The sequence below is a fragment of the Panthera tigris genome, chromosome A2 (genome assembly GCF_018350195.1).
Source record: "Panthera tigris isolate Pti1 chromosome A2, P.tigris_Pti1_mat1.1, whole genome shotgun sequence".
Taxonomy (NCBI): Eukaryota; Metazoa; Chordata; class Mammalia; order Carnivora; family Felidae; genus Panthera; species Panthera tigris.
Genome location: NC_056661.1, coordinates 137658768 through 137675634, shown reverse-complemented (window position 1 = coordinate 137675634; position 16867 = coordinate 137658768). Strand labels below are relative to the sequence as shown.

Genomic DNA, 16867 nt, shown 5'->3' with positions numbered 1-16867 from the left:
TTTGAAATTCCCTCTTTCGGGCAGCACTTTTAGTGGGTTTCCTTATGACTCACCTTTCAGAACTGCTTGTGAAAAAAGTCTATGCTTTATTACATGTAAATTTTAGAGAATGAAAAGTGGGATTTTGAAGGCAGATATGTAACCCATATGGGTAGATAAATAGTTAAATGCTACTAAGCTTTTCAAAATCAGATTTTTATACTTTTCCTGTATGAATCTTCAAGTAGAGTTTTTTTTTTTTAACTTTTTATTTTGAAATAATTACAGAAATCACAGGAGATTGCAAAGATCATACAGAGCCGTCCTGCATACTCTATACCCAGTTTCCCCTATGGTTATAGCTTAGAGTACACTATCAAAAACAGGGAATTGACATTGGTACAGTGTGTGTATGTGTAGTTCTGTCATTTTGTCACATGTGTAGGTACACGTAGCCAGTAAGCAATTGGGATACAGAATTATTGTATCTCCACAAAGAGCTCTTTCATGCTATGCTGTTACAGTCACCTCCATCATCACTGACGTCTGGCAACCACTAATCTGTTTGTCATTTCTATTATTTTGATGTTTTGAGAATTCTATATAAATAGAATCATACAACATGTGACCAGATGAGATTGGTTATTTCACTCAGCATGATGCTCTTGAAACATTGGTGCCTGTTAAATCCCTTCTTTTTTATTGCTGAGTAATAGTCTGTGTTATGGATGCAACACAGTTTATGCATCACCTGTTGTGCTCAGCCAAACAATTTCATCGTTTCCGGTTTGTGGTAAGCATATGTTTAATTCTGTAAGAAACCGCCAAACATTTTCCACAGTGACTGCACCATTTTACATTCCCACTGACAATGTATGAGAGATCCAATTTCTCTATATACTTGCCAGAATTTGGTGCTATTACTATTTTTTATTTTAGCTCTTCAAATAGATGTGTAGTGATATCTCAATTTTATTGCTAGTGATGCTGAACATCTTTTAATGTGCTTTTTTTTTTTTTTTTTTTTTTTTGCCACCTGTATATCCTCTTCAGTGAAATATCTATTCATGTCTTTGTCCATATTTTAATTGGGTTGTTTTTGTTTGTTTGTTTTTTATTGTTACACTTTGGGAGTTTTTGAAATATATTCTAGGTATGAATCCTATTGTCAGATATGTGGCTTGAGACTATTTTCTTACAGTGTATAGCTCATCTAGACATCCCTTTCGCTGGGATGTTTTGTACGGCCAAAGTTTTTAATTTTGATAAGTTCCAGTTTATTGATGTATTTTTCTTTCATGGATGTGCTTTGTTGTTTATGGATTGGTGTCATGTCTGTCACTCACTCACCAAACCGTAGATTTCAAACATTTTCCTCTGCATGATCTTCCAAAGCTTTTAGTTTTATGTTTTCTATTTATATATTTAAATCTGTGATCCATCCTACATTAATCTTTGAATAAAGTACGACATGTAGGTTGAGGTTCAGTTTTGGCCTATGAATATCTAGTTGCTTCAGCACAATTTGTTGGAATGACTTTCCTCCTCCATTGAATTGCTTCTGCTCCTTTGTTAAAAAATAAGTTGGCTGTGTTTCCACTGGTGCATTTTTTTTGTTCCACTTGGTTTTGGGTTCCCCATTCATTCCATTGATCCACTAATTTATCCACTAATACCACATGCTCTTGATTATATAGTTATAGAGTAAGTCTTTAAGTGGCGTAGAATGATTCCTCCCTTTCTTTCTTTCTTTCTTTCTTTCTTTCCCTTTCTTTTTCTTTCTTTCTTTCTTTCTTTCTTTCTTTCTTTCTTTCTTTCTTTCTTTCTTTCTTTCTTTCTTTCTTTCTTTCTTTCTTTCTTTCTTTCTTTCTTTCTTTCTTTCCAAAATTAGCTATTCTAATTTCTTTGCCTTTCCATATACATTTTAGAATAACCTTGCCTCTGAGGCACCTGGGTGGCTCAGTTGGATAAGCATCTGACTTCGGCTCAGGTCATGATCTTGAGCCCCACATCAGGCTCTTGCACTGGCAGTGTGGAGCCTGCTTAGGATTTTCTCTCTCTTTCCCTCTCTCTCTGCCCCTCCCCCGTTGGCCCACACGTACACACGTGCATGCGCTCTCTGTCTCTCTCAAAATAAATAAACTTAAAAAAAAATTAAAGAATAACATTGCCTCTGTATACAAAAAACCTTGCCGGGATTTTGTTAGGAGTTGTGTTAAATCTGTATATTGATTTTTGGAGAGAATTGACCATCTTTACTATGTTGAGTCTTTCAGTTGATGAATATGGCGTTTCTCTTTAAATATTCTTTGTTATCTTTCATTACCATGTTGTGGGTTTCAGCTTACAAGTCCTATACATACTTTATTAGATTTATACCTAAGCGTCCCCCATGTTTTGAGCAATTGTAGATGTCTTTGTATTTTTAATTCCAGTTTTTATATGTTCATTGTTAGTATGCAGACACAGTTGATTTTCGTGTGTTGGTCTTGTATCTTATAACCTTGCTGAATTAATTTCTCCTAATTCTATTACTTCTGTTACTTTCCTTTTCTTGGTTTTTTGCTGTGGCTAGGATTTCCAGTACTATGTTGAATAGTAATGGTAAGAATGGACATACTTGACTTGTTCCTCATCTTAAGGGGAAAGTGTTGTCCTTCACCGTCAAGTATGGTGTTAGGTGTAGATTTTTGTAGATGTTCTCTATCAAGTTTAGGAAGTCCTCTATTACCGGAGTTTTGAGACTTTTTATCATGAATGGGTGTTGAATTTTGTCAAATGCATGTTCTATATTGAGATGACCATGTGATTTTTCTTAAACCTATTAATATAGTAGATTATATCAACTGTTCAAATATTGAAATGACTGTTTCTGTAGGCTAAGCCTGACTTGGTCATAGTTCATGATTTTTTTTAATATAATGCTGAATTCTACTTACTAAATGTTTTGTTAATGAGGATTTTTGCCTGTATATTAATGTTGGTTTGTAGTTTTCTTGTAATGTCTTACTCTGGTTTGGGTATTATTGTAATATTGGCTTTATAAAATAAATTTGGAAGTATTAAATTTTCTGAAAGAGTTTGTGTGGAAGTAGTGTTAATTCTTTTTTTAAACATTTGGTAGAACTCTCCAGTGAAACCGTCTAGGCTTGGAGATTTTCTGGTGAGGTGAGTTTATAAACTATGAATTCACTATCTTTAATAGTTACAGGACTATTTAAATGATCTATTTCATAATGGATGAGTTGTGTTAGTTTATACATTCTGAGGAATTGGATCTAACCTATTTGAGTTGTCAAATTCACATGTGTAAAATTGTTCATAGTCTTTATCCTTTCAATGTCTGCGGGGTCTATAGTGATATCCCACTTCACTCTTGGTATTAGTGATTTATGTTTTCTCTTTTTTTCTCTGTCAGTCTTACTAAAGGTTTAATTTTATTGATCTTTTTAAAGCTTTTTGTTTCATTGATTTCTCCTCTTTTTATTATTTTTTTTTCTTCTGCTTGTTTTAGGTTTATGGCATTCTTTTTAGTTACTTGAGATGGGAACTTAGGTGATTAATTTGAAGCTTTTTCTTTTTTAATTTAAGCATGGAGTGCTATAAATTCCTTTCTCAGTAGTCTTTTAGCTATGCCTCACAAATTTTAATAAGTTGTATGTGCATTCATTTCTGTGTGTTTTTTAATTTCCCTTCAGACTTCCTCTTTGACCTGTGGATTATTGAGAACTATGTTCTTTAGTTTCCAAGTGTTTGGAGGTTTTCCTGTTATCTTTCTGTTACTGATTTCATTGTGGTTGGAGAACACACTTGGTATGATTTCAATTCTTTTAAAAATGTTGAGGTTTATTTTGTGGCCCATGATATGGTCTACCTTTAGTATATGTTCCATGCACACTTGAAAAAAATGTGTATTCTGCCCTTGTTGGGTAGAATGTTCTTTAAATGTCAGGTAGACCCGTTGGTTAATGCTGTGGTTGAGTTCTTCTGTACCTTTGGTAATTTTCTGTCTGTCAGTTGTTGAGAGAGGGCTGTTGACATGTCCAAGTGTAACTGTACATTTGTCTCTTTCTCCTGTTCTGTCTGGTTTTGATTCACATAGTGTGTACCTCAGTTGTTTGCTGTATACACATTAAGGTTTACTGTGTCTTGTTAAAGTTACCCTGTGATCATTATGTGTCTCTTTCTGTGTCTCTGGTAATTTTCTTTGCTCTGAAGTCTATTTAATTGATGATTATATAGCCACTCCCTTGTGTAAACAGCTTTATTGAGATATAATTCACATGCCGTACAATTCACTCATTTAAAGTATACAGTCAGTGGTTTTTAGTGTATTCACAGGTACACTACAGTCAGGGTTTTTTTTTGTTTTTGTTTTTTTGGTTTTTTTGGTGGGGGAGAAAGTGTGCATACGTGAGCCAGGGGAGGGGCAGAGAGGGAGACAGAGGCTCTGAAGCAGGGCTCAAACTCACAAACCATCAGGTCATGACCTGAGCCCAAGTCGAATGCCTAACCGACTGAGCCACCTGGCACCCCTCGAACATTTTTATATCTCAGAAAGGAATTGTGTCCTTCAGCTATTGCCCTTCCACCCCATTCCCATCCCCTTCCACTCCCTTCTCCCCTGCCCCCCACCAGCCCTAAGTAGCCACACTTCATTTGCTATCTCTATAGATTTACCTCTTCTGGACATATTATATAGAAGGTTTTACATGATAGGTAACTTTTTTGTCATCGGTGTCCTTACTTAGCAGAGTGGTTTCAAGGTTCATCCATGTTATGGTTTGATTAGTACTTCATTCCTTTTTATGATGGAGTCATTCTCCATTGTGTACATGTATCACATTTTGTTTATTCATTCATCAGTTGATGGACATTTGGTTTGTTTCCACTTTGGGGCTATTATGAACAATGTTTCTTTCTTTAAAAAATTTATTTAAATTTTAGTAGTTAACATACAGTACAATATTGGTTTCTGGAATAGAATTCAGTGATTCGTCACTAACTTACACCACCAGTGTTCATCACAAGTGCCCTCCTTAATCCCCATCACCCATCTAGCTCATTCCCCCCATCCCCCCACCCATTCCTCCTCCAGCAACCCTCAGTTTGTTTTCTATTGTTAAGAGTCTCTTATGGTTTGTTTCCCTCCCTCCTCTCCGCACCGCCCCCCCCACCCCTTCCCCTATGTTCATCTGTTTTGTTTCTTAAATTCCACATATGAGTGAAATCTTACAGTATTTGTCTTTGTCTGATTGACTTATTTTGCTTAGCATAATACATTCTAGCTCCATCCATATTATTGAAGATATCAAGATCTTTCTTTTTGATGGCTGAATAATATTCCATTATATATATAACACCGCATCTTCTTTATACAATGAATAATGTTTCTATAAACATTTGTATACAGGTTTTGTATGGACATGTTTTCATTTTTCTTGTATATACGCTTAGGAGTGGATTTGGGTTCATATAGTAATTCTATGCTTAACTATTGGAGGAGGTGCTAGAGTGTTTTCCAAAGTGGCTGCACTAATTTGCCTTTTGACAGCAGTGTATCAGGTTTCCAGTTTTTACATATAACACTTGTCATTATCTAACTTATTGGTTACAGCCTTCCTAATGGGTGCTGAGTGGTACCTTGTGGTTTCAATTTGCATTTCACTGATGTTAATGATCTTTAATATCTTTTCATTTATTTGTTGGCCATTTGTGTATCTTTGGAGAAATGTCTATTCAAACCCTGCCCATTTTTAAATTGGATTATTTCTTTATTATTGAGTAGTAATGCTGTGTTCTTCTGATTAATGTTTATGTGATTTATCTCTTTCTACTCTTCTACTTTTCACCTACCTGTATCATTATATTTTAAGTGAGCTTTTTGACCCAAAACCATAAAACTACTAGAAGAAAATCCAGGGAAAAAGCTTTATGACATTGGTCTGGGCAATGAATTTTTTTGGATAAGACACCAAAAACCTAGGCAGCAAAAGCAAAAATAGACAAATGGGATTACATCAAGCTAAAAAGCTTCTGCACAACAAAGGAAACAATCAAGAGAACAGAAAGTCAACCTACAGAATGGGGGAAAATACGCAATCCATATTATCTGCTAGGATATTTAATATCTAAAATGTATAAGGAACTCCTACAACTCATTAGCCAAAAAATCAAATAACCTGATCAAATAATCAGTGAAAGGCCTAAATAGATACTTCTCAAAAGGATACAAATAGCCAACAGGTGTATGAAGAGATGCTCAGTGTCACTAATTATCAGGGAAATGTGAATCAAAACCACAATGAGTTAATGACCTCACACCTGGTAGAGCAGCAGTCATCAGAAAGACAAGATATCAGATATCGTCAACACTTCATCAAGTGTTGATGAAGATGTCAAGAAAAGGGAGCCCTTTCACACTGTAGGTGGGCATGTAAATTGATACAGCCATTATGGAAAACAGGGTGGAGGTTATTGAAAAAATTAAAAACAACTGGCTTATCTAATAATCCCACTTCTTGGTGTATGTCCAAAGGAATTAAAAACAGAATCTTGAAGAAATATCCGCTCTCACGTTCACTGCAGCATTATTCACAGTAGGTAAGATGGAAACAGTCTAAATGTCCGTCGACAGATGAGTGGATAAAGAAAATGTGGTGCATATATATGCGCAATGGAATATTGTTGAGCAAATAAAAGAAGAAAAGTCTGCCATTTGTGACAACATGGATGAAGCTGGAGGACATTATGCTGAGTGAAGTAAGCCACATGCAGAAAGACAAATACTGCCTGATCTCACTTATGTGGAATCTAAAATAGTCACATTCATAGAAGCAGAGAGTGAGGTAGTGAGTACCAGGGACTTGGGGGAAGAGTAAATGGGGAGATTTTGGTCACCGGGTACCAAGTTTCAGTTATGCAAGATGATTAAGTTCTTGAGATGTAATGTACAATGATGTGACTATATTACAGTACTTTATTGTTTGCTTGAAATTTGCTAAGAGGGTAGCTCTTAAGTGTTCTCACCATACACACACAAGTGGTAATGAAGGTGATGAATATGTTAATTAGCTTGATGTAAATATTTCACAGTGTATGTCAAATCGTATACTTAAATAAATACAATTTTTGTCAATTAAAAATATACTTCAATATACCTATATACTAGTGTTCCTCAACAAAAGAAAGAATTTCTTGTAGACACTACGTAGTTGGGTCCTATTTCAATCCACTGTGTCAATTTCTGTCTTTATTTGGTATGTTTAAACTACTTATTATAATTATTGACATGTTAGGACTTAAGCCTGCCATTTTATTATATTTTGTTCTCTCTTTTTTTTTTTTTTTTCCTGTTTTCTTTTACTGGCTTCCTATGAGTTCCATGAACATTTTTTAAAATTTCTTTTTGATATATTTATAGTGTTTTTTGAGTCTATTTCTTTGTAGAGCTTTTTTAGTGGTTGCTCTTGCTATTTACTTATCTGGCTCCTGATAGAAGAAGTTTGCTGACTCGAGGTCTAGACTTAAGAAAGAGGAAGAAAATGTTAACTATGCAGATTAAAAGTATATTATGTCAGTAACTCTTACATTGTGAATAGCACAAAAAAATGAAGGAAGTTGTCTTCTAGTAATTTAAAACTTCATATGTGTTTCAACAAAAACATCACTCACATCATTGACAGGCGAGTGAAGTTCCAACGTATACCTTCATCATTTCAGTTTTTCCTTTGTCTTACTCTTCAAATGAAATGTCATCCAAGGTTTGTGTTCAAACTGCATTCATCCATCACTTGCAACCACAGGTTAGCTACAGATGTGAGTTCTATGAAAATCAACACGTTCTGTGAGAATCAGTTGGCCACGTGGGGTTCGTAGTAGAGTATGACAGCTTCTCCTGTGAAATTGCGTGGAACAAATCTTTTATATCAGAAAAGTTCATGATAAACATAGGCCCCTGTGTGCGTGTGTATAGATGTACCACATGTGAGTGTGTGTGTGTCTGTGTATTCTCACATATGCATACTTGCCCCTCTCCACCAACCGCAAACCAGTTGTGAATCATTGAACAGCACACCACCGGCAGTATCACTATTACCTTGAATTTTTAGAATTAAAGACACCTACAGTTTGAGTGTAATAATTCTGATTCAGCAAACCGAACCGACACAAGCCAGTGTTCCACTCGTACCTTCCATGTCACAGTATCCCAGTGGTCTGTAAGCTGCTCGTGGATGGTGATTACCTCAGCTGTAACAGTACGAGTGAGTGTGGTTCGATGCCGCAATTAAGTGCATACAAGATTCCTTCTTCCGAGTGTAGAGAAATTTTACATTGATAATGATTAAGAGGATGTTCACCATTATTCTGGTTTTCAGATTATAAAAGCATCTCACTTGTGTTTCATGTCACATTGATATTGCAAAAAGTAGAACAGAGATTATTGTTTGATCCATGGAGGATAGTGCAAAATATGTGCGTAATGTCCACGTGTTTTAAAGATTTTCTAAAATGCCATTTCATCACACAAAAGAGCAGCAAAAAGTAGTATTTGGGCCCTGATACGTTTTAATATATCTATTTGTGAATTCTTATTTAAGGACATTGCTTTAAAATTATTCAAATTTAGACTGTCTCCTGTGATGTAGTAGAGACCTTTTAATCTCCACTGCAGTTATTAAACAATTGTGTGTGTATATAATATCCCCAACTATTTTTTGACATGGCTTTATTTCTCTGATCTAGGTTTATTTACAATATCTAATTCTAAATTTGTCTTGACTTCTCCCCTTCAGTTTAATGAGTGGTGTCAAGAATAACGTTGGAAGAGGGATCAATGTTGCCTTGGCAAATGGTAAGAATAATTATTTTAGCTTACAGATGTGATCAGTGGATACTCATGTGGCCCAAAGTAAAATACACCTTAATATCAAGGGATCAGGTCAGAAAGTGCCACACTTGACCCTTAAGCCCTCTTCCCACCCTCATCCACAAAAACCACCTGTAGGGGGAGACTCGGTGTCCAAGTATTATAGCATGCTTTCTTGGAAGCCTCCCACTTGCTGTGCAGTGTGTGGAGAGCTTCCCACGTGAAATTGATGAACGCTGAGGAATGTGGAATCTAACAAAATGAAGATAGATTGACATGATGAGGGTGTGTGAATGACAGAGGGTGATGGACTAATGGGAGGGGTGGGGAGAGGAATGAAGAGTAAAAATTAATTGTAACTTTTCAGTGTTATCCACATTCATCTTGTAAGTTCATTAGTGAAAGTAAGTTCATTGAATCCTGAGCATCTCAAGTGTTCTTGCAAAATCAAATCTGAAAATCTGAACCCGTGAAGTAAGGAACTGCGTGCTTGTCTTTTCCTTCTGGTACAATAACCCTGTAAGGCTGTAATGGGGCGATTAGGAACCACGGCCACCTTACCCAGTTCGTAGTATAGGAAAATATTCTTTACTTCTTTCACAAAAGATAAGTTTCTGCATTTCTACTTTCTTCATTTTCTTAGGTAAAAAGCTCTGTACCTGTTTGTCTAATTGATAGCAAAAAAAAAAACAAAAAAAAAACATACACTTTAAAAGGGAAATAGGTGAAAAAATTTTAAAAGATGACTTTAATGATAGAAAATAGCATCAATTAATCTTTTTCTAAAAGGCTTACATATTTTTTGGTAATTGTTAAATAAGGGAAAGTGGTAACACCTAAGAATGAAAAATATCGACCTGAATTTGACTGGTCTACATACGGTCTCTCATGAACTTCGGTTGCTGCTCCTTGGCTTAAAGATTAGTGAGAAAGTGCAGAATTTTAATTTATCCAAAAGTTACTCTTTTAGAAATATATTTCAGATGCACACAGTTCAGATTTTAAGTCTTTTTCAAAATAACTCTTTCTTGTAAATGAATTCACACCCATCATTGGATAAGATCATTTGTCCCATACAGTGTAGGAGTATATTTCAATTGCGTAATTTGATACGATTTCCATCTCTTTCAGGAAAAACAGGAGAAGTATTAGACACCAAATATTTTGACATGTGGGGAGGAGGTAAGTATAGGTAACATGTAACTGTTCTGTTGCTATAGCACTGACTGACTTTTTAAGCCTCCTCAATATAACATAGCCCATTACTGAGAAAATAATGGTATTTTTGTGTTCATTCATTTTCTCTTTTCACTAAACATCTATCTGTATCTAAGTCATTAGTCATATTGCGTATATTTTGCTTTTTTATAGAAATTGTGTAATTAAGAGCAATAATATAAAAATTCAGATTTTAAAAATCGGAGTCCTGTATTTTGCAGCACAACTAATTGAAAGCTTTGGATCCTTTAGGTTTCTGACTGAACTTTTTAAAAAGGAAGAAGTAATTTAGAGAAGGGCAGAAGCAATTTAAGCACTTTTACTTAAAATTAATTTTTTTGCATATTTTTTAGTCGCTAAAATAAATTATAACCAGGATTATTATTAAAGTAGATAAGTACTTGAGAGAAAGAATAGAGTGTTGTTTATAGTTCACTGCACGTAGAATGATTCACCAGTACCTTCCTAATGTGGAAGTTCCTCAAGGAACAGGTAGAAGTCATTTACCAGCATGCAGAAGCGAGGACCTAGCCCCTTGAACAAGAGTGTGCCCCAAAGACGTTTCTTCCTCAGATCTGATGGAAGGCCAACACTGATTTATCTTTTGATTCTTTCTGAGGTGTTGGTCTGGGACATATTATCAGCATGAGGCTGTCCCCAGCACCTCCTCATTTCCATTCCCTTTATAGATTCGCTAGAAGCCAGTAGCTGTTAGTCTTGAAGTTTATGTTAGGTTTTCAAACCATTCAGCTTTTCTAGTATTTCTTCAGCTTGTAATGAGATGCAATGTTTTATTTAGGACTTTTCATGGCTGTCAAAATGGTATAAACTTAAAATGCTACCATCAATTTTATACTCTCACGGCATAATTGGCCCCACCAAAACTTATTACAGGGAAACACCCTTCCAAAACCTTTGTTGAAATCAGCCACATGACTAGAAGCTCTGCTGTTTCATCAACTGTAGATGGTAGATTAATTACTGCCGAACGCCGAAAAGACTCTTCAAGTGAAGAAATAGGTGCAGTTTACGTCCATCTTTGCATTTAAAAGGAAATGGTTTGTTAGCTGCTCTGTACATTTTCTCAGAATTGAAAATGCTATTATTACAAAAAAGAATGCAGTTAGAGGACGTCTTTGGAATCTGCTATGGGAAGAAACTGAGTAAATTTGAAGTGTTCCAGTTCTGAAATAGTGTTAGATTTGGGGACTGCACAGAGACCTGATATTGGAGCATTCAAGGTATAAAACGATTGGTAGTACCTGATCTACCTCTGACCGCTTTGTAGTCACTGAAGTGGTTTATTTTTAAGTTTTTGTGAATCTTGGTGCACTAGACGAAGCAGGTAATGACTGTGATATTTGCCATAATTAGATATAGCCTTCATTCCTCTCCCAAGATATGCCCAGAGGATCATAATCAGTGTGTGTGTGTGTGTGTGTGTGTGTGTGTGTGTGTGTGTGTGTGCGCGCGCGTGTATTTAATTTTTAAAGAAATTGCAGAGCCTTTTATGAGTTAGATAAAAGCTCTGTGTCCTTTTAGATAAGTACCCAAACCATTTTACATATACCCAGGGAATCCCTGAGGCTTTCTTCTGCCCCCACCCCAAGTTTCTTTCTTTAAATTATAAGTCATGCTTTAATATGACTTTGCCATGTTTTTTTTTTTTTTTTTCATTTAGCCCCTGGTGGAATGTCAGTACAAAAGACACATAGGATGAATCAGGATTGGGAAATTCTAAGTTGATGGTGGGATCCTATTAAGGGACAAACTTCATTTTTAACCTATTCATAAGATTTATTTCCCTTTTGGTTACTCTTCTTTTGAAATTATTGATTTACAAATACTTCATGTTTTAGTTTATTAACTTTTAGGAGAATATCGTGATGGCTACTTAGTCACTAAAAAATCCCCCAAAACCATCAATCCTTTCTTTTCCTCCAGATGTGGCCCCATTTATTGAGTTTCTGAAGTCCATACAAGATGGAACAATAGTCTTAATGGGAACATATGATGATGGAGCAACCAAGTATGTAAACTTAAAATTTTATACAATTTTTGGAGCTATAACTAATTATAAAAGCAATACATTTTCAATGAAAAGAAAGTACATAAAGCAGAGCAAAGTACTCGAATTCCAGATAAACACTATTAACATTTTTTTATTTGCTTCCTTCTGTCTGTCTCTGTATTTATCATGCATATATGGTCATAAAGTTAGAACCACATAGTACCTAAAGTTTGTTATACCCTTTTATATTCTAATTTTAGCAACCTTAAATAGTTTTCTCTAATATTAAGATTCTTCAGTAGCATTGCCCATGGCCCACCAAGAGTTGATCACACGGCCCCACCTTTATTTGAAAGTTTCCTATTATTGCCAAAATTTTTGTATTATAAATAACATTTCGATAAACATCCTTTTAAGTAATCATGTCCTTAGGGTAAGTTCCTAGAAGTGGCATTCACTGTGAAGGAATAAGTGTGATATGTTTTTCATAATGTTTAATGCATGGTAAACTTTTATATAAAACTTTTTTCTTAAAATTGTACATGTTGTAAAACTTCGAAAATACAGAAAAGCACAAAGAAAACAAGTTATAGTTTGTCTACTCAGTGATAACCATTGATAAGTTAGTTTCCATCTCCAGTTTCCTTAATACACATATTTTCTTCATCTTAATCATTTGGAATGCTAGCATTTACAGCATACCTTTTAATTTCTTTATGTGGTGAATATTTTCCGATAACATTAAATAGCTTTCATAACAAAATTGTTCATGTCTGCCTAGTATAGCTCTTAAACATGTGTCATGATTTAAAAATTACTTAATAAAATACCTGCTGCTGGATCCTCAGCCTATTTCAAGTGTTCATACTTAGAAAAATGTACTATCTTTAGACATTTTTGAACAATCATCTCTTTCTTTAAGACAGTTTTTTTGAGGTAAGGTATTGAATCAAAGGATGTTTATGTTTTTTAAAAATGATTTTTTTTTAAGTTTGTACCAATTTTACATGGATCTCATAAGTTTCAGGACACTGACTATTAATTTTTTAAAAGTTACCAATTCTAAAAGTTTTGGAAAGGGATTTTGTTAATGTGCCTTTCTTTGGTTATTGTTGAGACTGCATTTTTTTTCACAAGTGTTTTTGGCTCTTTCTCTTGTAAACTGTCTTTTGACCATTTAGGTTGACTCATATTGATTTGTAAGGACCTTTATATGTTAAGGATATTAACCATTTCTCATGTTAAAATATATTACTTTGTGGGTTTTTTTGTTAATTTATGGTGCTTTTTGACTTTCAAAGTTTAGACTAATTCCTATTTAGTCAAGTGTATGGATTTTTCATTTTAGTTTCTTCTACTTTTATACTTGAAGTATTTTCCTATTTCCAAATTAAATATTTAGTACGTTTTCTTCCAGCAACTTCACTGTTTTCATGTATTTTATTTATTACACTATTTCATGTATTTTATTTATTGAACATTTACTGAAAATGTTTATTTTGAGAGCGAGCACACGCACGTGCGTGAGTGAGGGAGGATGAGAGAGAGAGAATGAGAGAGAATCCCAAGCAGGCTCTGTGCTGTCAGCTCAGAGCCTGACATGGGGCTCAGTCCCATGACCTGAGCAGAGATCAAGAGTCAGATGCTTAACTGACTGAGCCACCCAGGCTCCCCTGTTTTCATGTAATTTAAAAAATAAATCTGTTATTTCTCAGTGTCTTAGAATGCCTATTTTCATGTAGATTTGACTTTGTTTTTTATAATTTTTGTTCTGTTCATCTATCTCTTCCTTCCCCAATAAGACACTGTTTCAGTTTTTTAATAACTATTTTATAAAAATAACTGTACTTAATACCTTTCTGGGGTGGTTAAGAAGTCTTTAATAATAGTGTTTCTCAAATCCCTTCTATGATATTTTATCCAGATGAAAAGTATGGTACTTTTATCAGGAATAAAAAGCACCCCTTACAGATTTTAATTGAAAAGGCTATAAAATTAAGTTCACAAAGGAATATGGCTTGTCTGTTTATTGATTTTTTTTGTACCTGCATTTAATGTATAATTACATTATTGCAGATTTGCACTAAGAAAACAGTGCTACTTTGTGAATGTTTTAAAGTGGAAGTATTTTCTTTGACTACATTTTATCTGGTTCAGCTAAGGATGTGTTAAATCCATAGATGGAAGGTTAAATAAAACTGATGTATGCATCCATTGCCATTTAGCTAGATAGAACTAAATGGAAAATAATTAGGCGTTCTTTATGAAAAAACAAGTAACTTGCTATTTGCTTTTGCTGATAGATTAAGATAGTTTACATGTATAATTTGAGGTTTAAACATTTTTAAAAACCTTGCTTTCCTGAGTAGATACACATGACCTCTCTTTTTCATCATGTTATTTCATAATTATAGCTGTCAGCTTCAGACCTGTTTCCCTTCTTCTGATAAATTGTGGCGATACCTAAGAACTAAGACAGGATGATATTTCTTCTTTAACTGACATTTATTGGTGCCCATCATATATAACAAGAGCAGAATCAGAAGACATTCAGCCTGTAAGGCAAAAGTAGAAATCTACATTTTGATGTCTTGGAGTGCCTGGAGGCTCAACTGGTTAAGCCTCCAACTTTGGCTCATGATCTCACGGCTCGTGAGTTTGAGCCTGACATCTGGCTCTCTGCTGTCAGCATAGAGCCTGCTTCAGATCTTCTGTCCCCCTCCCCTGTGCGCTCTCTCAAAAATAAATTTAAAAAAATAAATAAATTGTGATGTCTTTATACTTAGCCAATATATGGTTCAACCTCTGTATATTTAAATGATTTCAATTGTCTGCATTTTCAGTTTGGGTACATAATTTGTATTTTGAATATTTCCTTTTTCCAAACACCAGGAAATAAATTGTAAGTATTGTGTCCTTTATACAAAAATGCACACGCAGTCTTTATAAATGGCCATCTGCATCTATTAAATGTAACGGAATTGAAGCGTACACCTTGGCAGGTATCTGTGGAACATTTGAAGTGTGATTCATCAGCTGTGGTATACCTAGTCTTCTATGGGAATAGAAGCTGTCTGTGCTTCAACTGATGTGTTAAGGGCTTTTCTTTCCATAAGGCTTCTGGATTTTACTTCATAGGAATGGTTTGTTTTCCTGCTTATACCCAATACCCAAAAGAGTTTAGAATTTGAAATGGATGTGCCTACTGTCTCCAAGACTGGGAGTTGGTATGGGTTCTCCATAGTTGTCCCTGCCTGATCCCAGTTATTGCTCTCAGCAGTGAGCTCCTTGGCTGTACAGTGAACTTGTGAGAGTGTTTGCGATTGGTCTCCATCACAGCACTTCCCAGAGTGTGTTCTAGTGGGATCCCAGCCCTCTAAACTTGTAATGGTCAAATAAGTTTGGGGGATGGCACCTTGCATTTTGCCTCGTTCAGGGATTTACAATGCAAGGCCCTGAAGTTTGCCCTTTACCTTTGTTTATCCCAGTGTTTCTTGATTGTAACAAGGAAGCCCATTTTAAAAACAAAACAAAACAAAAAACAAACAAAAAAACCCCACTATATTTAAGAAAAGGTACATTTTGGAGAGTGCAGATCTCTAATGATGCCTACTTCCTCCCCCTCCCCCGACCTACCCTTCTACAATAAATTATTTGTTTATTTAATGAAGAACTTTAATAGTTTGAGCAAGCTAAATTTTGCTATTGTAGCCCTCCTTTTGGAGACAACACTCTATGACGTGTTAGCTTCCTGGCTAAGTGAAAGGTTTAAATGTGGGTGATCTGAAGTAAGTGATCCTAAGTCATTTGACAAAGCATCCAAGCCACGGTTGGGGGTGGGGGGGGGGTGGGAATTCCCATGGAACTCGTTTACAAATCTCTCCGCTGAACTGCTCACCTCTGAAGGGCACCAGTATCTCATCATTGCTCTATCTGAAACAAAACAGAGCAAAAAATTATTCTTAAGTAAACATTACGTTCTCAGGGTTGGTCTTCTAAATACCACCTGGTAGTCTTAGCTTGGGTAAATGGAGCAATAAATATGTTCCCCAAATCATTTGATACTTCATGTTTGAAACTAATTAGCATTTCTCTTTCATTTTTCCGTTTTCCTGCACCATACACAGGACCCTTGTCACCTTTCATCATGTTAAGTTTCTGGGTTGGTTTACCCTCTGGGCTGCATTTTTTGGGGCATCAGCTCTCTGGTTGATTATCAGCTCTCTTAAAATGAGTGCCCCAGATCAAACACAGGGCTCCAGATGTGGTCTGGTCAGTGCAGGGGAGATGCTAGCTTTTACCATTCTGGAGATTACATTTCTTTGAATATTCATGCAGACTAGTATTGTATTAGTTTTCTTTAAATGGTCATATCACATTTTTGACTCATTTTTGACTCATTTTTGGTTAAGTTAAACTGTTAGATCATTTCATTTGATCTCAGACCCCCCTTTTTTTTTTTTTAACCACTGCCAAGTCAGGTCTTTCTCCCCGTTCAGTACTTGCTTTTGTTTAATCTAAATGAAGGGCTTCATTTACCCTTGTTATCCTTGTTACATTCAATTTTGCTGATTTTAGCCCATTAGGTCATGATTCTGACATTTGTCCTATGAGATTTCCATGATCCAGGCTTTGTAGTCTCTCCAGAGTTGTTCTTGTGTCTAAATCGAAGTCATTGATGAAACTGTTCGCCAAGGGCAGTGTGCCACCCTACTTACTAGGGGCCTCCTCCAAGGGATTCATCTACTGATCATCTACAGAAACTGTTTTTTAAACAGCTGCCAGTGCAC

The 16867-nt window shown here is 35.4% G+C and overlaps 1 protein-coding gene across 2 annotated transcripts in view; it reads left to right on the top strand.

The window, feature by feature from the left end:
- The window catches only part of FAM3C (FAM3 metabolism regulating signaling molecule C), a 55315-nt gene that overhangs the window by 31448 nt on the left and 7000 nt on the right, over positions 1–16867 (top strand). For both annotated transcript variants that reach the window (XM_042970781.1, XM_042970782.1), the window contains exons 6-8: positions 8775–8833; positions 9980–10030; positions 12011–12095. In XM_042970781.1, coding sequence (XP_042826715.1) covers positions 8775–8833; positions 9980–10030; positions 12011–12095 — 195 coding nt within the window. The remainder of the gene's footprint in view (positions 1–8774; positions 8834–9979; positions 10031–12010; positions 12096–16867) is intronic.